We start from the raw sequence: 22,957 nt of genomic DNA, 5'->3' as shown, positions 1-22,957 counted from the left end.
TGAGTTAAATTTTTCTTTTAGTTGTCTGAATATCTCAGAAATACAGTGGTGCCTCGCTTAGTGATTGCTCCATTGAGCGACAAAATCGCTTAGCAATGGGGTTTTGCCCATCGCAAGTGCGATCGCTTAGCGATGGTCCCTATGGGGGAAAATCGCTTTGCGATGATCGCAAGGAAGCGATCATGGCAAAGCAAACCTTTTTAAATAGCCGCCCGCTGTGTGTCCTCGCTTTAGAGGCACCGAAAATGGCCGCCCCTATGGAGGATCTTCGCATAAGGTTAGTTTTGAAGCCCATAGGAACACATTAAACAGTTGCTTTCAAAAATATTGATTCAGGTGTACCGAATATAATGTTCAGTAAAGGATTTCCCTATATATTAATTCATCCATCTGCATCAACTTCAGAGATTCTGTTTGACCATTCCTTAGAACAACCATTGTTTGAACTCTGTCATACTCTTCTTCTAAGAGAGAATGTAATAAATAATAATGTGAGGGTAATCTATATGATGGCTGAATTCGTTTGTAGTGTTCCTTTCAGTATTGGTTTTCGGTTGTGGGAAGAGGTGTACCACTTGCAAATGTACCTTGACCAAGTGTCTCATCTGCTTTTTCTTGTTCTTTACTTTTCCACTTTGATCTTTACTTTTCCATCTTGAATGATATTATTGTTGTTTTAAATTGCTGCTTTTAATTGTTTTTATGCTGTTTCTATTGTAAGCCGCACAGAGTAGATGTGGTCTAATTGGGCGGGGTATAAATTTAATAATAAATAAAATAATTCTCTCTTTTTTTAAAATCACAGTTAACACACCTTAAGTCTTTTACGACAAACAGGATATATAGATACACTTTTTGCAAATGAGTTAAATAGCCAGATTCAGAGAGAACTGTATTAAATTGTGAATTTCGTTGTATGGGTATACTGTGTATATACTTACAATGACAATAAATTATTATTATTATTATTATTATTATTATTATTATTATTATTATTATTATTATTATTATTATTATTATTATTATTATTATTATTATTATTAAACAACTTCTAAAATATTAAATAGCTCTAAAGTTACAGAGTTTTAAAAATAGAGATACTAATTGTTTAAGATATTAATTTGTTTATTTACATAGGGTTCCTGAAGTAGATTTTTCCCAGTCGTTATTTTTCCACTTCTTTGTAGTAGCTTCCTGTATGTTTTGTATTTTTTCAGGATAGTCCAATACGTTGTTGCTTCATTTTTGTTGCATTATTGTAATGCGCCTGTCTTCAATATTTACATTTACCAGCTGTTTCTTTTCCTGCAGTGTTCTCACTGTCATGGTGCCACATATGAGACTTGACCTAATGTAACAACAAGCATTAGATAATTAACAAATCTAATGCAAACATTTATAACTTCCTGAACAGACAAGAAGTGAGGCACATTGCTGAGGAAAGTGAAACAAATAGTAATCTCATTCTTAGTTTCGTTTTTTTACTTCAGTTTGTTGTTGAAGAATATTAGCAATAGATGACAAAAATACCATGTATAAGTCTAGTCTAGAGTGTAGACCAATCAAAAAGTGAATGCATTATGCACAGGAAGAGGTTGTCATAGGTTAATTTTCGGTTCCCTATGGACATTTAAGCATGAGGGTTTGTCAGCTCTTGTCTCCTTAGAAGAACAATTTAGAGAAGGTCATATCCTGTATTTCATCCATGACATGATTGATTTCAGTACAACGGCCCAGGCAACAACAGATAAGACATATGAGGTGTATAAGGTATTACTAGCTTGAATGGGTTAGGATCTGTGGTAAGAAGTGGTTACCCGTTAGAGTCTTGGTGAAGACTTAGTTTCTGCTCCACATCTCTGATTAGCACCTCCCAGCCAAAATGTAAGGTGTCTGGAAGTCCATTTCCACTCTCTCACTCTCACTAATTAACTTAAATTACGTTAATATAAGTTAGAGATCTTGGAACTGCTGGAATGAGTCTTGTTTGTTAGAAATTCCTCCTCCACAGACTTTTTTTTTTTTTGAGATTAAAAAACATAAAAATGGGCTCTTTGCAAGAAGACTTGCATCTTTTGTAATACATATGTGATTTGAGAATAGATTAGCACTAAATCACCTAATATGATATTGGTCATATTATCACAAACTGTCCATATGAACTGATCTAGAATGACTAGCCAATTTATGTGGCTTATACTGCACAATATATTAAATAGCCAGCAAGACAACTCTGCTGCATCTGACATCCTCAGTGTTTTTCGTCAGATACTCTTTTCTCATTAACTGTATTAATTATTCACTTGAATTGCTGAAAAGATCTTCCATTTAGTCATTTAAAACAAAGCTATAATGAATGAACCTGGGATGAATAGATGAAGAAAATAAACACTCTTAAATCTAAGTTAAATCTTCTAGACGTTACACAGATGTATGGTTTGCTAGCTGCCTTTGATTCTTAGGGAACAGTAAGAAGATTTTTACATGATAAATATCAAGAACATTCTCACTGTGCAAAATATAGTGGGTGAAATCCAGTGGTATCCATGTCTCAATAGAGTAGGCATACTTAAGTGTAATTCCCTTCCCCTGAAGCTCCACATGTGCTCTCAGCATTTGCTCTCAAGGACTGGAGAAATATCTGAAATAAATAAGAAAGTGTATGGAGCATGATAAAAATGCTTTGAATAGTGTATCTGGACATTCTGTTTGGAATTTGGTGGACAAGAAAGAAGCCTGATTTCCTGTGGATTAACAGTTTTGTTTTATGAGCACTGTGGTGCCTGCCGAGGTCATTAATATTAATGTCACATCTGCATAGACCGGTGGGAGTGCTGTAGGGGCGGAGTCACAAGATATAAGAGACTCAGCAGCAGGAGGGGGAGTTTTAGTTAGAGAGACTTGAGGAGATTGAAAGTTTAGAGAGAGTTGAGTTTTGGGAGTTTGGGCGGGAGAGTGGTGGTGGAGAGTGGATGAAGGAGGATGTTTGTTAAGAGTTAACAACATTGTTTGAACACTATCATCATCTGTAACAATAAACAATTTCTATTTGGTTCTTTTAAAAATGACACACTGCCTGGACCTCTGTTATTAATAATAAACAATGTTGAGGTAACCAACTGGTGGCAGCTGAAAGATACGTAGCGTGAACTCTTAGTTTGGTGAAACAATCAGGGGCCACATGGGGATCATGACACAATGGTGGCACAGCGCTGGGATACAAAGCAATCCAGTGAAAAGTTGAATTTGCTTGAGTTTAAAGGTATTCCTGGCTTGAAGGGGTTAGGATATGTGGTAAGAAGTGGTTAACATTAGTGTCTTGGTGAAGACTTAGTTTCGGGGCTTCTGAACCCAGATCTGGGGAATCTTAAGATGAGGGAAATAGCTACTCAAGAGAAAGTTTTTTTTTTTAACCTCAGGATTTACAAGACCCAGTGGCTAGCTCAAAATCTAGAGCTCTGAGGGTAAAGAGCAGTGGTGGATAGAGTGGAAGCCTATGTCAGGATAGATATGAGGTGATAAAGAAAGCTAAGCAGAAAGTTGTTCTTGTGTCTGGAGACAGAAATCGTCCAGACAGGGAAATATTATGGCAAGGGTTGTAAGCTTGGGAGTAGCTAAGGCAAGCTGCTTGGAAAAGCACAACCTAGTTACAAGGAAAGCCACTGAAAGAGAGGAAAAAGGCTTGTACTTTTGGCTTTTGTGAGGGAAAAGAACCAGTCCATGTTAATAAGAAATTGTATTGTTTTATGCCGGCCAAAAGAAGTAAAAAGTCAGTTATGGAGGCACAAGTTGAGCCACAGAGTGCTGAGGAAAATGGGAACCCTCAATTTCAAAGGGATGAAGAAACTGAGGGACCTGTATTGATTGCCTCAGAGGGAGAAAATATTCAAAGCTCCCAAGATTTTGAAAAATGGAAACTAGAACAAGAATTTAAACTGAAGGAGAAGGAGCTAGCTATGAAAACCCAATTAGAATTGGAAAAGAACAGAGAACTTGAAAGAAAAAGGGAACTAGAATTTACAGAAAAGGAAAGAGAATTGGAACTAGAATTAGAAAGAAAAAATTAAAGAAAGAGAAAGGGAGAAATTAGAGAAAGAAAAAGAAATGCAATTCCAAATTGAGATGAAGAAATGTGAATTAGCTGCTCAATACTACCACTACCACTACCACTGCCAATACTACTACTACTACTACTACTACTACTACTACTAATAATAATAATAATAATAATAATACTAATACTAATACTAATACTAATACTAATACTAATACTAATACTAATAATAATAATAATAATAATAATAATAATAATAATAATAATAATAATAATAATAATAATAATAATAATAATAATAATAATAATAATAATAATAATAATAATAATTTCTAGTGTGGGAAATCTCTCAAAAATTGACCTGAAGAAATTTCCCCAGTGTTGGAAAGGGGACTGTCCTGAATCTTTCCTGATTTGATTTGAGAGAGCTTGTTGGGACTTTGAGGTTAAAGATGACAGGATGATAATTTTAAGATCACAAATAAATGGAGTTTTATCTCAGCTTTATTCACAAATGCCTGTGGAGCAAGCGAGAGATTTTGAGGCTTATAGAAAGATGGTGTATTCCCGATTTGGGATTAATTCAGAGCACCTCAGAAGGAAATTTAGATCAGTTTCAAAGAAACCTGAGGAGTCTTTTGCCCAACTTGGGGCATGTTTGCCGCAGTATCTCAATAAATGGCTGGAACATGTACATGTCTCTACCTTAGACCAAATGGAAAATGTGTTTGGGCTAGAACAATTTTATTCAATTTTACCAGGGGAGTTACATTATCTGGTCAAGAATAAGGATCCTAAAATGTGCTGATTCTATTAGTGAGATCAGAGATCCTTGATTCTCTGAGATAAAAATTGACAGAAAAGGATGGGACAACAGTAGGAGAACATCCCCATCCAGTGGAAATTACTTCAGTCAGACCCAAGGTAAAGGAAGACATTTTAAAGTGAAACCCTCATATAATCCCTGAGGAAATGATAGAATATGAGAAGGTCTCTGTTAAAGGAATAAGTTCTGATTCTGTAATGTTACCTATGGCCAAAATATCAGTGAATTACAATGGATGGTCTGGTATATGGAAAGTAGCAGTGTCAGACCAAATCCCAGCTCCTTGTCTGATTGGTTTGGATCTGTCTAAGCATGTGCAGAGTGCTTTGATGGTGACCTGCTCTCAGGGGAGACAGATAGGAGCCACTGAGGAAAGCACTGGAACTATAGTTAAAAGACCCATTTTAGGGGAACATCCTGAAATGAGTGAGACAACTGGTTTAGTGCTGTTGAGAAATCCTAAGGGTTCCTCCTTTATTAAGGAACAGAAAGAAAATAGTTCTTTAAATGATTGCTTCATAAAAGTTAAGGAGAATCCCATTCCACTGACCCCTGAACACCCAGAGAGGTATTGTGTAGAAAAAGATTTATTATCTAGAGAGATTTTAATGACTCCTCATAGGGGGAGGGAGGACCCCACAAACAGCTAATTGTCCCTGTTAAATGCAGAGAAAATATTGTATTTGGTGCACACATGGTCATGTCTCGCACCAAGCGAAGAGTGGCACAGAACTGTTAGTGGCCCGGGATGGGGAAGCAAGTTAAACAATATTATCAAAGTTGTGAGAATTGCCAAAAACGAGGTACTGGAAGTGACAAGACTAGGGCTAAACTATGCCCATTGCCAGTGATCTCGACCCCTTTCCAACGCGTGGGTCTGCAAAAGTCCTTAGAGATAGCAAAGCTTGGGGGGTGCTCAAGAAAAGCAGATATAATAAAGAGGCCTGGGAAAGAACATTCTGTCCTGAGGAAAAGGTACTGATGCTGATTCCACTTGAAAGAAAATTGCCTGTGAATTTTGAGGTGACCTGGGAAAGCAGTCCCCCTCATATGAAGAGCTTTGTGACTAGAGTACCTGTGAGCGAGTTTATAGTGAAGGTAAAGACAAGTGCAAAAAGATTTTAAAGAAGAACACAGCCATAGCTGTTCTGGAGGAGTGGGAGAAACTGCCTAACCTTCCCATAGTTGAGGAAATGAAGCCACTAATCAAAAGGAAAACAGGCTTCACCCAAAAGAGGTGAGCCGAGGACATCCAGTGGACGTCAGAGTGCCAGGTAGCCTTCAGTCGTCTGAAGAAAGAGTGGGCTTCAGGACCTGTCCTGGTTGCACTGGACTTCAACCGTGAATTCATCATCTGCGCTGGGAACCATGCTGTGCCAGGCAGATGACAGCGGGAGTCTACAGCCATTGACTTTTATCAGCAGGAGACTCAAATCTGGTGAGAGACATTTGTCCACCATTGAGAGGGCATGCCTAGATATGACGTCGTGTGGTTGTCAGTAGATTAACCCCTGTTGGGAGAGAAATGGGAATTCTCAGGAATTTCAGGAAATACAAAATGTGTGCATTAAGTTCTAGCCATAAGGCTTATCAGTTTATATGATAGACTTCTCATGGGTGTCAGAAAATAGTCCACTACTCTCTAAGTGTAGGAGGTTTTTCCTTCCCTTTCTGTTGGATGAGGGTTAAAATAAAATTTGAAAGCAAGACATAAAAACAGTATAGAACAAATTGGAGGAAAATGTTTTAAATAAATAAATAAAATTGATTAAATGCATGTAATGTTTCATGTTCTTTGCTTTTATTTTTGTAAAAATACTGGAACAGAGAACTCCAGCTCAAATATGGAGTAATGTTTCTTTTGAATCTATTTTACTTTTATTTTTTTGAATTTGTCAGTTATCATTTGTTCTTTTGAATGAATATACTTTGTTCCTAAAAACATTTTAAAGTAATAATTCATTTAAATATTGAATGACATATTTATGATACCTAGTAAGGTCTGTTTTACCCATGGTATCAAGAGGGAAACTTGGTATGATTTCTGAGTTTTGATATGAACGTTTGAAAGTGAGGCAGCAGTTCAAAAAACAAGTTGGTTAAAATTTGGTTTACTAAGCAATTACAGTGGTGCCCCGCATAGCGACGTTAATCCGTTCCAGGATTAACATCGCTATCCGGATTCGTCGCTATGCGGGGGGGAACCCATAGGAATGCATTAAACTCTGTTTAATGCGTTCCTATTGGGGAAAAACTCACCGCTATGCGGGGAATCCTCCATCCGGCCACCATTTTCACCGCCCGGTAAGCGAGGGCAGGGCCTGAAAACACTACAGGCGGCCATTTTCTGCATCTGGTGGCCATTTTGGAATCGCAGATCAGCTGTTCCCGAAACATCGCAATGCGAAGATCGGTAAGCGAAACGTTTACCGATCACCGCAATGCGATGTTTTGCCTATTAAAACATCACAATGCGATCGCATTAGCGATAGCAAAAAATGTGTCGCTATGCGGATTCGTCGTTAAACGGTGCGCTCGTTAAGCGAGGCACCACTGTACTAAAGAGTCAGCTTTAATTGGAATAATGCAACTTCTTACCAGGATTCACAGAAGTTATTGTCAGATCCTTAGAAGGGTGCTTGACTGCCTCCCCTGGAGTCCTGCAGAAACATCTCAATGTACCAAAAAGAACATTTTAAGTTACATTCTTAATAACATAGTTGTTTATAGGCTGTAAAGGGAGAGAATACATCTCTAGAATACATTGGAGTTCTTAAGAAGTTCTTAAGGAGTTCTTAAGACAATGATGTAAAGTAAAAGGCTTTTCTTAGCTTCTAATCATGTTATTCACTCAAAAAATATATAAAATATTCTTACCCAGCTGAGTCATTGAAGTCTATGTAAAGTCCGTTTTGTTGGTTATTCTTCATTCAGAGTGGTGTGAATGTATGATGGTGCAATGAAGCCTGGATGCCTTCTCTCTGCATCCTAATTTTCTTTATTTCAGACCTCTATTTGTATCCCTGTGTGTACCCTATTTTAATATAAACAATTTTATATTGACCTTGCCTATCCTCAGCTCTTCTGATAGTTGAGGTTGCTGTTCATAAACTCTGCTGAGCTCTAGCAGAGATATCAGTAATTCTGATGTAATTTATTTTGTCTTTCATTGGCAATCCTTGAGGGGGTCAAACTCTGCCAATGGCAACCTGTACACATTTGTAGCAGCTCATATTAACTGTTTGTATAATATATATTACACTTATGTTATGTTATATATGTTATATATATAATTCTATTAAAGATTTACTAATTCTCACATCTTTATGGCTATTTAAATACATCAAAAGATATTCAGGCATAGCATAAGTGGAATTTTAAACTGGCACTATTTTTTTCCTCTTTTTATATTACATCATTGTTTATGCTTTTTTTTACAAAAACTGGAACACAATCTTGCTATTGTAATCAACTAGGCTGACTACGTAACTTGACCATATTTATCTTATTAGAAAGTATAATCTTGATTGTACGGTTACTGGTTTTAATGCCAATAAAGGTTTTTGATTGATTGGTTGATTGAATGAATGAAGTACTTCTGCCATCTTATCAATAATGCTGTTCTCTGCTAGCTGAAACACAATGTATTATTTTGAAAATTACTTCAGGCCACACTTTAAAAAAAACTTCCATTTTTAAAGTAAGACTTCTGTACCCACATGATTTTTTTCTTAATGCTTTCAACTGACAAGATTGCAAACCTTGATAATATGAGGTATTATTAGTTACAAGAGGGTTTTTTAATATCTCCACTTGAAACAAAGGCTCGGTTAGATTGTTGAATATTAGTGTCCTTAGTGTGGTTTTAGTGGAGCACTTACTACCTTTTCTCCAAATGGAAAAGAGGACAGATTCACACTCTGAACATTCCTGCTTACACCTTTTTCTGTGTCATTCTTGTATTTTCCCTCTGAAGCTTTGAGTACATTTATCTTAATAAAGGAGGGCAGTATAGCTGGGAATTTAGTATGCTTATGATAACAACTTGTCAAGGTGGTAGATCTAGTTGAGGTTTAGTAGTTAATACAATACGGTTTTTCTTATATGCCAGTTGCTGTTTATCATGCCTTGATTGTTAGTGTAGTTTGTATTTATATTTTGTTCATTCTATCATAGCTTGCCGTGATAGATTTATTGCAGCTGTTCCAGATTTTATGATTTATAATGAAGAATATTGTTGGTTTTCAAATAAGAGGACAGAGAACTCACATTGCATAATGGCTGAAATCCCATTGGTGCTATGCTGTATGTGCAAGACTGATGATGTCATCAGCTGCAGCCTTTTATCACTACTTAAAGGTTTCTGATTCCACCACCCCCTTTTGAGTTCTCAGCTCCCTGGAGATTCCTTTTGTCCTGAGGAAGCCAATGGGGGAGGATTTCTTTAATGTTTGAAAACTGCCACTGGTGTTCTGAAAATTGACAGTGGACCTGAAAGACTTCTCTCCCAATCCCAAGGCTTCCCAGGATGAATGGGATCCCTGAAGAACCTGGAAATCTTGAGGGTAGGGATAGGAAACTTTTAATCAGTGTTGAATTAGCTTTTTACACGGATAGAGCTGTACCAACAGAATTTCAGCCAATTTATTCTAATCACCATTTCAAATTGCATGCTTTATTTTTCAGAAATTTGTCAATATTGCCTTAATCATTTTGAACCTAACAAGTGAAGTGCGTAATGTTAACTTTCTGTATACAGTAGTTGGGTTTTTTACTCCTATTTAATTTTACAGTACTTAGGAACATGCTACCTTAGTTTGTCGTTTACATAGAACAGGACATTCAAATTGGGAAGAAGTAATATTATGAAGGAATATTATGGATTTTTTTCATTGCTATTTCTAGTTTAAATTTAATTACTTACATATTTCAAGTGATATATTGTTTTTGAGGCTGTATTTGATTCCCTTTTTCATCAGTTTGAGTTGTTAGCTATTTCTTTCCTCTGCTAAGGATAGCTTTATTTAATGTCAACAGTTCTGAAGATTTCTACTATTTATGCTTCTACCATTTTTACTGGAAGTAAAGGCTAGATGACAAATGAGTCTATCCTTGTAAGAGTTGCAGTTCTTTTCAAACACAAATAATTTGAGTTCTGCCAAGACTTTAAAAGCCGTTGGGCAGTTGACATCTTTCTGGAAAGAGAGTTCAGATTAACAGAAAATGAACGGATTGGCTTCTTCTATTGCTGACTCAGTATATTTTTCAGTTTGAAATAAATATGAAGGTCTAAACTGTTACTCTTTCACTAGACACAGACTTGAAGGAGCCTTTGGATAGCAGCATACTCAGCAAAGACCTATGTAAGGACAGGGATGTATTAGTTGCCTAGCAGGACTGCTGCTATAAAAGGGAATATACAACAACATATCAGATTTGACAAGCAAATAAAAACATCAAGATTTTTTAAAAAATAAGTATAATCTGCCTTTGTAGTCAGCTTTCCCAAGGTGGTGTACAACAAAACCTAAAACATGTAGTGTTATAATAATAATTATTTTCTGTCTAGAATTAGTACTCTCATGTCTTGTAGTTTCTTGGCCTGTTGATTAAAAAATTGTTTCCAACTTCTCTATCTCTTCCTGGATATACCTGTCAAACTAAAAGATGTTTAGTACCGTATTTTTTGCTCCATAAGACGCACCTGACCTTAAGATGCACCTAATTTTTAGAGGAGGAACACAGGAAAACATATTCTGAACCAAATAGTGTAATAAAATATTTAATAAACTATAACAGAATAACATTTGAACCATGTAAGTGAACAGCAGTCAACAGTGGCATTAAGAACCATTACCACTGTCATCAACAAATGGAGAGGCTTAAAGCTTTGTGTACTCTAGTTTATGTACCATAAATTTGTGTACCATAAATTTAAGTACATATAGACCATTATCAGCTGGTGATAAGACCTATACCACACTACCTATATTTTACATTTCCTTTCATCCACCTCCTCCCCATGCTTATAGAAATGACTCAATGACAGATGAGATTGTTGTGCAACTCTGCCCAGCTACAGCTGAAGCCTATACATATTAAGTTAGAAATGGCTTGACTGATTTGGCACTGCATTGAGAGGTCCCTTTTAGTTGTGTGGAGGATAAATAGTGGAATTAAACTATTTAACAGCTGTTTTTCCTTATTTATTTTAGGTTATGCAAAAGAACAGCAACACAAAGCTTAACCTGATCCCATTCACCAACAGTAGCACATGCCCTGCATAAGACCAAATCTTGGTTTTCTGACATGATTGAACGTTTATAGCATGCAAGGCACAACAGGTTATTCAAGACAACCAGGAACAATGTTCTTGGCGAGCCAAAAAAACTGAATACAAACTATAGTAGCTGAAATCAGGAAGCAGGTACTGTAATCCAGTTAGAAGTCACTAAGAATTTTGACTTTCTTAATTTTTAAACTACTGTATCAGCAAATGTAGTATGTGCTACAGCACTGGTTCTTAACCTTTGTTACTCAGATGTTTTTGGACTGCAACTCCCAGAAGCCTTCACCATCAGCTCTGCTGGCTGGGGTTTCTGGGAGTTGCAGTTCAAAAACACCTGAGTAACAAAGGTTAAGAACCACTGTGCTACAGCAAGAACTCTGTTCCAACTCTAACCAAATAACTATGCCCTGTCTCTGAGACTTCCTGGCCCTGTTCTGATTTAGATACATCAAAGAGATACCACAACCATAAGGACTTGGAAACAACTAAAAGTAAGACTGAATTTTGCTTTCCCATGTATGCAGGGTTAATTTGTGATCAGCAGCCAAGTTTGTTCTGGCTCATAAAGCACAGTTAGTTTCCTTGCTGCAACACCCTTTGGAAATACATTCTCTATTAGATGCCCAGACTTAGTTGAAAAGTTTGCAAGTCAAATTCAAATTTCCCATAGAAATAAAATGAAAATTAATTAATGCATTTTTATGGGGGGAAAAGGTCAGAAACTTTAAAAAAATTAAAAGTCACCAGGTACTGTAGACTGTGCCCGGCTCTTCACAGTGCCTAACAGCCGAAAAACAGCACCAAACAGCTAAAAGCCGGCACCCAGCAGGCAGCCGGCAGCCATTTTGTGCTCTTCTCTGCTCCTTCCCTCTCCCCACCTAATAGCTGATCGGCACTGGTCTGAAAGGCTTCCCAGGCAGCTTTTAAAGCAAAACTAGAAGCTGTTAAAGCAAGTGTGCACATTTCTACACAAGCAGGTTTCTTCACATTTTAAAATGACAATACCAGGCAGTCTCAGGTCTCTCTCCCAGCTCTCTAACAGCTTGGGCTAGTAAGGAAGCAGACATGCAGCCTTTTCACTAACTTTCCCGCTTTCCCTGCCTTCACCGCACATTAGGTATGCTAATATCTGTGCACTGGAGGATTGTGGGAGGAACACCCAGCCCCTGATGGGGGTCCTGTGGGGCACCCCAAAACACTGAGGAGCTCTCTTGGCCTCTGGGGGGACTGGGACTGTGCAGCCCTGTTCTGAGCAGGAAGTGCAGCGGGGGGTCACCATGCCTTGGGGGGGCAGGGCACAGAAGGGGATAGGAGGTGCAGGGGCCACTCTAAGTCATACCTGGCAGGGGAGATACCATGATCGTAAAAGTGGTTTTCCCACTGTAAGGCTCATCCATTGCACTTCGGATGTGCTGATCCCTGTAATTTCCCCAAATGTGGGAAAATCAACTGCTTAATTTATGGTAGTGGGGGACTGTGTTTGTGGTTTCCACTAGCCTTTTTAGAATCACTCTTTCTCCTTTGGTCCTTGCCTGTTTTCACTGCCCTCTGTCATTTAAATTTGTTGCCATAGGCCTGTTGGCCTTGCTGGTTTTCCAGGAGGCAGATCCTGGAAAGCCAGCAGTGTAGATGGCAGAGTGGTAAGGTCTAATGTGGCTGCCACAGCAAGCATCCTCTGGTGCCAGTTCAGAGGCCTCCCAGCATGGCGGTGGGAGGCTTCTGAGTGATGGTGCCTGAACCCTTTTTTATAGCATTTGCTCCATAATACGCACATACTTTCTGCCCCACTTTTTTTGGGGGGAAACTGCGTCTTATGGAGCGAAAAATACGGTATGTAAACCGCTCAGCGTGGCCTAGTAGTCAGATGGGTGGTATAGAAGCCAGATAAATAAATAAATAATAAAAGACCACTTTATGCATCTTGTAAATGCATGGGCCCTAATCTTGTCATAGTAAATTTAACTGAGACTTTTCTGCAGTAGCATAATTGCAAGTGACTACTACTTAATAGCTTTTAGATTTGAAAGTGCAGCTACTTTCTACAGGGTCATGAGAGAGAGAAATAATTAGCTGTTTCATATTTCATATGGAGGAAATGGATACAAACTTAATGTTAGTCTGTATTAGTTCGAATTGTATGACTTCTCAAAACAACATTGAACTTACTATATTTCTCTGAGGAATTGTTAATTCTAGTTCATGTGATTAAATGTTTAAAACTTGTATGGGTTGTTTGGAAAAATCTTTATAGAGCTTGTGGGGGAAAATCTTTGTGAGGACATGCACGAATAGAAGAACCACTTTGTACTATTCATATATGTTTCACTGAAGATGGAAACAACCCATAAATCCCTTTCTGGTACTGGAATTATATTTTTTTGGATCTGAACCAACTGTTTTATACAAATAATATATGCTATTAAGGCTGCAATTTTTATTGTGAGATTTGTTGTGATCTCATACATTTTTCAGAACTTTAGGAACATGTTTGCACTGACATTAAAGTAGATGTACCATTTCAGTCATAATATTGCACATATAACTTCATATTTATTTTAAAAAATCTCCACTTATATAAGCTAGAATGTCAAGAGAATGTTCACACAGGCTGGGACAAACAACAGCCAAGAAACTAGTGGCAGTGCAGATCTCAGGTCTAATACCTCCACAGAAGAGTCTACTTCTATAGGGAGGGATGGTAAGTGAAAGTTAAAAGTGCATTTATTGAGGCAGATAATATTTGTAATTCCATTTATTACGTTTCTAGATATCAGTGCATACTCATAGGAAGCATCCAGGGTTTACATGGTTATAATATCAGGGAATTTACTGCACTGAGCAACAGGATTTTAGCATCCTGTTCTACTTCATTCTTTCTTCTCCCCCACTTCATTCTTCCTGTTCCCCATTTCTCTTCTGCCTTTGTTCCTTAGGTATTTTTATTGGGATTGTGATTCTCATTATTTCTTTATTTGTTTGTTTGGATTTATACCCCATCCATTTAGTGAACATGCTACTACTCTGGGTGGCTTACAAAATACAGTGGTGCCTTGCAAGACGGGTGCTCCGTTTAACAATGAATCCGCATTACAACGAGGTTTTTGGGATCGCAAAAGCGATCGCAAAATGACGTTTTGAATGGGGGAATTTTGCTGGGCAATGATTGGTTCCCTGTTTCGGGAACCGATTTTCGCTTCCCGACAATCAAAACAGCTGATCGTCAGGTTTTCAAAATGGCCACCGGGTGCTCAAAATGGCTCCCTGCTGTGTTTAGGAGCCATTTTTTGCTGCACAGGCACCCGAAAATGGCCACCCCTATGGAGGATCTTCGCTGGATGGTGAGTTCTTAGCCGATTGGAACGCATTAACCAGGTTTTAATACGTTTCAATGGCTTTTTTATTTTCGCTTTACGTTTTCGTTCTACATTGATTTCACTGGAAAAAATTAACGTCGTAATGCGAGGCACCACTGTATTATTCTAAAATATTATTATCTACATGTTGTCTAGTTACAATAGAAAGACATCTGCGTTTTCTGTTGATACTGTCTTGTTAATAGACACAAATGAAACAGGTGGCTGGAGCATGAGTTGATGAGGCCCTGTAATATGACTAAGCACAACATAGAAGTACTTTAAAAATGATTAGAGGACTTGAATGCACGCAATGCTAATCTATTTCCTCATTTACAGAGTCTCCAGAGAGTTTTCTTGGAATTAGAAGAATTTTACACTGAAAAAATCTCATCTGACTATGCAGAACATGACTTAAGCTCCACTCCCAACATGACCAGAATGTGCAACTTCCCAGTAGTGTTTTTATCCTTAAAATGATTAAAGTTGGACATACGTATTGATCTAATTCTGATGAGTGTTTTGGCCATGAGTTTACATCGGCAAATGGGATCTGACAGGGACCTGCAGTCGTCTGCTTCTTCTGTAAGCTTGCCTTCAATTAAAAAGGCACCAAAGAAAAGAAGAATTTCATTGGGATCTTTCTTTCGAAGAAAAAGGGATACAAAACGCAAATCCAGAGATATAAATGGAGGAGTGGATGGGATTGCAAGTATTGAAACTATACACTCAGAAATGTGCACAGACAAGAACTCCATTTTCTCTGCCTATATGTCATCTGAGAATGGAACAAACATCTGCAGTAAACAGAGTGGAGACTTCATGGAGTGTCCTTTGTGCCTTTTGCGGCACGCTAAGGAGAGATTTCCAGAAATAATGACTTGTCACCATAGATCTTGTGTAGATTGCTTACGACAGTATCTCCGGATAGAAATTTCTGAGAGCAGAGTTAATATCAGCTGTCCTGAATGCTCTGAGCGATTTAATCCACACGACATTCGATTGATATTAAATGATGACATCTTGATGGAAAAATATGAAGAATTTATGCTTAGACGGTGGCTTGTTGCAGACCCTGATTGTAGATGGTGTCCTGCTCCAGATTGCGGGTAGGTAGTTATTCTTTTTCTTCTTTCATTAATTCCCACATTACTAGATTATAAATGTTAAAGCCCAAAACTGCTTTAATATATAGCATATTATTTCTTTCAAAAGATGCTTTTAATAATTTTTTTGATTTAAGTTTAAAATGCTCCTTGGTTACATCACCTGGCACACACAGTTTTGATGTTCGGAAAATTGTTGTACTTGCAAATATTTTGGTACTCACATGTTCATTTGTTTGGTTCGCACACTCCAGCAGCATTTCCTCCACCAACATATATTTACAGCAGTCTGGCAGCATAACGAGTAGCAGTCATCTCAAGCAGGAAGGATACAACTCACACATATATACATATACAGAACCAATCAGATTACATGTTGCATCATCCCTGAGTTGCATCATCCATGAGTTGCATCAGCACTGCTGAGTCATCATGACTCAGTTTTAACACATCTGTTCATTATGGATTCTCTATTCTGCTCAGGCCTGTAATTTTCTTTGACAGTCTTATACACGCAAGTAAGTTGAGGAAAAAAAACAAGTGAAGCACAAAGCAGGGATCAAAGTGATCCTGCAGGTCTTTGATCCCTGCGTTCTCCTCCATTTGCTAAACCTTAGCAAAAGGAAAGCAGGGATCAAAGTGGTGCAGGATGGCTTTGATCCCTGCTTTCCCCTCTGCTTGCTAAGACCCATGGGGCTTAGCAAAAGGAGGGGGGAAGGATCACAGCAATCCCGTGGCTGTATAAGGGAGAAAGGGATCAAAATAATTTTGCAGTTGTGGAATTGCTTTGGTCCATTTCCCCCATTCTTTTGCTAAGCCACGCAGGGCTTGGCATAAAGGGAGAAAGCAGGGATCAAAGCCATCCTCCGGCACTTTGATCCTTTTTACCCTACATTTGCTAAGCCCCACTTAGATTTCTTAATTTTGGGATAGAAACGTGGGGGGCATCTTATACATGGCATGTCTTATACACAGAAAAATATGGTAAATTGTGAGTTACGTGTTTTTCTGCCAGTAAGAAAAACCTTAAATACAAGACTAAATGTACCTGTGGTTTTGTATTTTAAAGTGCTCATGGTGTACACTTATTCCCATACTGCCTGTATTTTATATTCGTGTGTGCATGTTTGTTTGTTTATTATATCCGTACTTCTATCCAACCCATCTAGTGACAGAGCGCTACAACAGCAGTAAAAATAACCCACACCAAACAAAAACCCACCAGTAATTAAAAAAAAAAAAAGAATCCCAGAGGCAATGGCAAGTAAACTCAAACTGAGACACAAATTGAAACACATGGATCTGTGAGAATATCAAAGGGAGAAGATGTTCCTAAAGGCCTCTCTGAAAAGTTCAGATTTCATACCTTTCCTAAATGTCAGAAGGGAACAAACCTGCCACACATCAACAGGCAATGCATTCCGTAGTGTTGCAGCCACTACTGGTACCTGATGATAGTTTTCCAGGCCTCTCTGGGGTGGCCATTCACAACCATGAAGCCTGCCTAAACAGGGGCCCCTGGTAGACTTAAGGAGCGACACTCCACCAGGTAACAGGGTCCCAAACTGTTAAAGGCTTTATAAGTTACCAGTAACACTTTTGAATTTGGCACAGAAGTAGACAGGCAGCCAGTGCAGGCGTGCCAGAATTGGAGAGATGTGATCATTTCTCCATGCTTTTGATACTAATCCAGCCAGTGCATTTTGTACCCACTGAAGCTTCCGTGTTGCCTTCAAAGGCAGCAGCACATAGAAGGCATTGCAGTAGTGAATCCTAGGGATTACCAACATATAAATCAGTGTGATTAGGGAGTTTTTGTCTAGAAAAGACCACATTCTGCCAAAGATGAGAAAAGGCAGACCTGGCTATGACAGAAATGTGATTCTCCATTGAGAGAACTGGGTTCAGAAACACATCCAAGTTGAGGAACTAGTCTTTTAGGACAGATGGAATTCTGTCCAGCCCAGATAAAATGCCTCCTAACCAGGCAGGCTCCACTGTCAACAACATGATCTCCTTCTTGTCTAGATTCAATTTCAATCTGTTAGCCCTTGTTCAGTCCATAACAGAGGTCAAGCACTGCTTCAGGCTTCTCGCAGCTTCCATTGCTGATGATAAGAGGAAGAGATAGTTTTGTGTGTCATCAGCATATTGATGAAAGTGAACTCCAGATCTCCAGATTGCCCAATGGCATAGATGTTAAAGAGCATTGGGGAGATTATTAGCCCCTGTGGGACTCCACAATGCAGAATCCATGGAGTCAAAACAGCATCCTTAAACTGCACTTTCTGGACATGGCCATTAAGAAAGGACTGGAGCCAGAGTTAATACCGAACCTCCACTCTCTAAACTTAACAGGCTGTCCAGGATACCATTGTCAACAGTATGGAAGACTGCTGAGAGATCCAGAAGGACCAACAAGGTCACACTCCCTTGGTCAGCCTCCCTTAATAAATCATTAAGCAGTGTGACCAGAACTGTCTTGGTCCCATGGCGCAGCCTGGATGCCGGATGGAATGAATCCAGACTATCAGTGTCTTCCAAGAATGCTTGCCGCCACAACCCTCTATCAGTGTTTACTTTCATCAGTCAAATAAAATCCAAACTACCACAGAAGATTGTGCTTGTACTTCTTTTATCATGACAGGAATCCTACAGAGAATGTTTTGCATTTCTTAAAAAAACTGCTTTATGACTGCTGCATTCCATAGTTCTAGTATAAACTAATTCATGAAATTAGTGAACAGTTCTGTTCTTGATAGCGTGTGCAGCTGGGAACATAGGTCTTTTGTAAAATAAGGTTGTGTCACCTTAAAAGATTATTTTTATGTGAGATTGCATAAGCACAATCTTGTTCCTTCAGATGACTGATTTTTATGTAATACTTATTATAGTATATAAACATTCATTAATCAAAGCTGCTTTGTTGGCATATTGTAAGTTAAATACAAGTGATTTTATGTAGTTTATTGATATTTCAGTTGCAGTTAGAGTCGTCTTACTTGTTTTATAACCGTCATAGAACACAACAGATAATGGCAAGAACTGTATGCTCAAAAAACCAAAACTGAATACAGGCAGCTAGAATACAATGATGTTCTTTCTGAAATAAAATAGGTGAACACTTCACTTCATTGGAAATCCTGTGGTTTGTATTTCTATGAGTTTCAGGCTTTCCTCCATTGTGAAGCAGGAGCAGTTCCCAGGGAGACCAAAACATAAAAAACCCTTCCTGTCTTTCTGTTCGGTACAGTGCAAGATTTTTTTGTCTTGCAGTAAAAAAAAAGGGATACATGTGGTTGTTATAAAATACAAATGCAAGAATAGGAGATACCTTTATAGGCCACTAATTTAAAAACATAATACAATATGCAAACATTTGGGGATAAATCCCAATTCTTCAAAGCAAGTACCAAAAGTCCAAATGTTTTTGGCAGGATGGGGTTTCCTGGAGGTACCGGTAACTCTTAGATGTAAAGTTCTTGGCAAAATGAATTTCGCCAGGCACATATGTCTTAGACGAGGCAGGAAGCAATAAGGTTATTGTTTTAAAGTTGTGGCTGAGACATCTGTGGGTTGGATTTCACACCTCAGTTCTTCAACAAAGAACTGCCTTGCAGTTACTCATAGTGCTACAAATATATATATATTAAGAGAGTGTGAGAGAGAGTATGTGTATTATTTGTGTGTTCATAGGGTCCTATGTGATCAAAGATGTCCAGAATCACAAAGAATTCATAGTATCTGAACTCTGTGTTGTATTAAAGTTGTTTTTTTTTTTTAAACTTGTGGTGTAAAAACATGCTCCACTTTCTGGATTTCAGCTGCAGTCCTGTACATAAAGAGGTCAGTCATTACTTCCGTACCTCACCTGCTTCTCTGGCTTGATTGCTGGGAATTAGTCGGCTGCTGTAAGGAATCCTCTTCATCTCTAGTTTTCACAAAACAAGTCAGTTTGTTACTGCAACCAAAGCAAAGTCTTAGAATCAGACTGATAATATGCATGCCTTCTCTAAAACACATAAATATCCTTTGTGGCCATGTATGTTTTTTTCTTTCAACCAACCACTGGTATAGGTTATAGAGAATACTAACCTGCCCATGACAGATAATTACAGATGAATTGTTTTCTATAATGTTCAACCACATTGTTTGAATTTCTTGTGAGAAAGACACACAGTTTCTCAAATGAAAAAATGTTTGTCTCTGTGGACAGTGAAGGTATAACTCCATACGTAAAATCTAGGCCTTGTTGCTTTCAGATTTTGAAAATCATCTCTAAGCATATGAGAAACTCCTGTTCCTTGATATTACAAAGTGTATATTTCCACTTGAAAAGAATTAAATTCCTGTTGGTCTATTAAATATGTCTGTCTTTCTGCAAGTATGGCAGCATTACATTACTGTTTCTTGATACTATCATTTGAATAGAGAATGCCTTGAACGTATAGGGTTTTATCCGTGTGTGGGGCTTGGAACCAATCCCCCACAAATACAGGGGTCGTACTGTACTTGTGTTAACTACTCATGGCTAAAAGGTGTGTATCATCTGAAGGAGGCTTTTAAAAAAGTATCATTGCTACAGGTAGCTTAAAATGTAAGAATCTGAATCATGCTATTCCACTTTGAAACAGGTGGCTTTGGCTTTAGACTTTAGAGTACATACCAAATCATTTTTTTACTCCAGCTCCCAGAACTCTCCACAGATTTTCAAGGTAGAATTCTGGGAGTTCTAGCCCATATACCTCAGACATCTATAGATACAACATTTCACTCACCTGGACCAGTGCCTATCTATGAGTACGGCTTCTTCTTCAGGAGTTGTAGTCTCACTGCTCTATAAGCTTTACAGAGGGCACCTCCTGAAGAACTGAGACCCCTGGGAATCACCACAGCAACTTCCCTTCTTGTACATTAATAATAGGAAGCAAGGCCCAAGACAACCATGCAGAGACAGGCCCTGCATCGTCCAGGTGAGTGAAATTGTAGGTATCTGTAGGTGTGGATCTGTGGGCTAGAACTCCCAGGATTCTGCCTGGGGAATTCTTGGAGAATTCTGGAGGTTGGTGTCCAAATACAAAACAAAACAAATAGAACATCCTAGTGGAAAATTTGCAGTTTAGCTGAGAGTTTTATTTTACTTATCTTAACTATATCTCCATGAGTGCTGTTGTGCTTCCGCCTACATAAAGAAAGTTGCTTCTGAATTTTCCCCCAAAGTCAGCTATTTTAATCAACACAAAATAGTACTGAGAATAAAGTATATTTTTTCTGTTTGTTCCTGAACATCCAAGGTACGCGGTGATTGCTTTTGGCTGTGCAAGCTGTCCCAAACTTATGTGTGGGCGTGAAGGCTGTGGAACAGAGTTCTGCTACCACTGTAAACAAATCTGGCATCCCAACCAGACCTGTGATGCTGCTCGGCAGGAAAGAGCTCAGAGTTTACGATTGCGAACAATTCGTTCTTCATCCATTAGCTACAGTCAGGAGTCTGGAGCTGCAGGTATTTATGACTGGAAATACTGTATATATTAGATAGTTTAATATAGCCGCTTGGGCAACTCCTTTTTCCTGATTATGTATGTTTGTAAAGAAAGGAGAGTTATAGTACCTTTGTTTCAACACTATAAATGTTGGTACCAGATTTTTAAAACTGTCCTGAAATCAGTGATGAGAGCAGGTGTCTGGCATGAATGGATGACAGTGAAGGTAACTGGTTGGTGAAAATTGGTCTTGATTACTCTTATTTGTTGATGAAGCTCTTGGCTGCATTTTTTTGGGGGGGGGCAGAGCATCTGACTATAAAAGCACTGGTTAATGTGGTGGTTAGATCTTTGTAGATTAAAAAAACCACTTTTGCACTGACACAAAATTGTGTCATTCATGATAATGTTGCAGCATGATAATACATTCATTGTTACCTGTACAAGAGGTGTAATGTCTTGCCTTGCCACATATTGCTGAAGCCTACCTTGTCATCTAGCCATCGGTTACATGTAAACAGATTAAACACTGCTCCAGCTACTTTTCTTAGGAGAAACAATTTTTGAGAGGCGTGAAGAAGTAGGTGGAATAGTATTTTCTACTCCCCCTCTGTACTCAAATCACACCTTCTTAAAACCTGTTCTTCTGTTCTTTGTGAGTAATTTCAACATTCAGGCCCTAAGGAGAGGACACTTTAAACATGGGCTTTTGAACAAATTCAGTTATTCTGTAACGTTGAAATGTTGTATATAGAATTTGACCATCTCACTATTTAAATAGAAATATTTAATTAGCTCATGCTTATTTGTGGATATAATTTTCTTGCAGTTTCCTGTAACCAAAACTCCAGATAGCTGCTTGATAAGAATTTTTAAAGGATATTCTGTCTTGAATATTTCATTTTATATTTGGAAGCTATATGAGTACTGTGTTTCTTCATTTTCTTTTTAAATAGCTGATGACATAAAGCCATGCCCACGTTGTGCTGCTTATATAATAAAGATGAATGATGGAAGCTGCAATCACATGACATGCGCTGTCTGTGGCTGCGAATTCTGTTGGCTGTGTATGAAGGAGATCTCAGACTTGCATTATTTAAGGTGTGTATGGGGAAGAGTTCTATGATTAGGAAAGTGAAATTTCTCTCAGTAATGCATATTTGATGCACTCCATAATCTAACCTGGTGTGAAGGCATATTTTCATATTGCATTGGCTTTTTAAAAAACTGTTCTACATGGAAACCATTTGATACTACACAAAGCAGGGTGTTTATTAATAAGTATCCTTTTTGTGCCTTTCTATATGCCAGAGTACCTTCCGAAGCATGGGAAACTAATGCAAGAATCTCCAAATTTTGTTTTGTTTTAATTGTAAGATGTGAGCATAATTGTTTCATGTAGAGAATTTGTCATAGATGTTTTCCTCCCAATTGCCTTTTTGCAAATTGGACATTTTGATTATCATGGCCAATATGCTGTTTGCAGTCATGGACCTTATCATTTTTCTGGCATATCTCTCCACGAGCTGTGAGCGTGCCAATACACAAATTGAAAATGGCTTCAGTGCCAGTAACAGTGCTTAAAATGTTGGTTGAGAAGATGTTTCTTCAGTCTTGAATTGTTAATCCCTCCTTCCCTCTGTTTTTGCTTCAGCTCTGCAAAACGTACACGTTCAGAAACGAAATCGAAACAAATATATGCATCAGTCTTGTACTGTTGGCTCTGTATTAATTTGATATTAATTTTAGATTTTTCCTCCCTGATTCCATGAAAATTATCTTTTACTAGCATACACAGTTCTTCATCGTGGTCTTCTGTGAATACACACATAAAGGGTTAAGTCAG

The 22,957-nt window shown here is 38.2% G+C and overlaps 1 protein-coding gene and 1 non-coding gene across 10 annotated transcripts in view; both read left to right on the top strand.

The window, feature by feature from the left end:
* RNF19A (ring finger protein 19A, RBR E3 ubiquitin protein ligase) overlaps positions 1 to 22,957 on the top strand; it is a 53,369-nt gene that overhangs the window by 14,196 nt on the left and 16,216 nt on the right. For 8 of the 9 annotated variants that reach the window (XM_078393617.1, XM_078393618.1, XM_078393616.1 and 5 more), the window contains 3 exons: positions 14,862 to 15,631; positions 20,923 to 21,131; positions 22,068 to 22,212. In XM_078393617.1, coding sequence (XP_078249743.1) covers positions 15,036 to 15,631; positions 20,923 to 21,131; positions 22,068 to 22,212 — 950 coding nt within the window. In that variant the 5' untranslated portion in view covers positions 14,862 to 15,035. Of the gene's footprint in view, positions 1 to 11,095; positions 11,308 to 14,861; positions 15,632 to 20,922; positions 21,132 to 22,067; positions 22,213 to 22,957 lie in introns of all 9 variants that reach the window. The other variant, XM_072999190.2, reaches the window with a different exon arrangement.
* On the top strand, positions 12,501 to 12,664 carry LOC140707079 (U1 spliceosomal RNA). Its single transcript, XR_012087077.1, has one exon. It is a non-coding gene; the product is annotated as a U1 spliceosomal RNA (small nuclear RNA).

The sequence above is a fragment of the Pogona vitticeps genome, chromosome 4 (assembly GCF_051106095.1).
Source record: "Pogona vitticeps strain Pit_001003342236 chromosome 4, PviZW2.1, whole genome shotgun sequence".
In the NCBI taxonomy this organism is placed as follows: domain Eukaryota; kingdom Metazoa; phylum Chordata; class Lepidosauria; order Squamata; family Agamidae; genus Pogona; species Pogona vitticeps.
The sequence above is the reverse complement of the archived record's forward strand: the minus strand, read 5'-3'. Positions and strand labels throughout refer to the sequence as shown.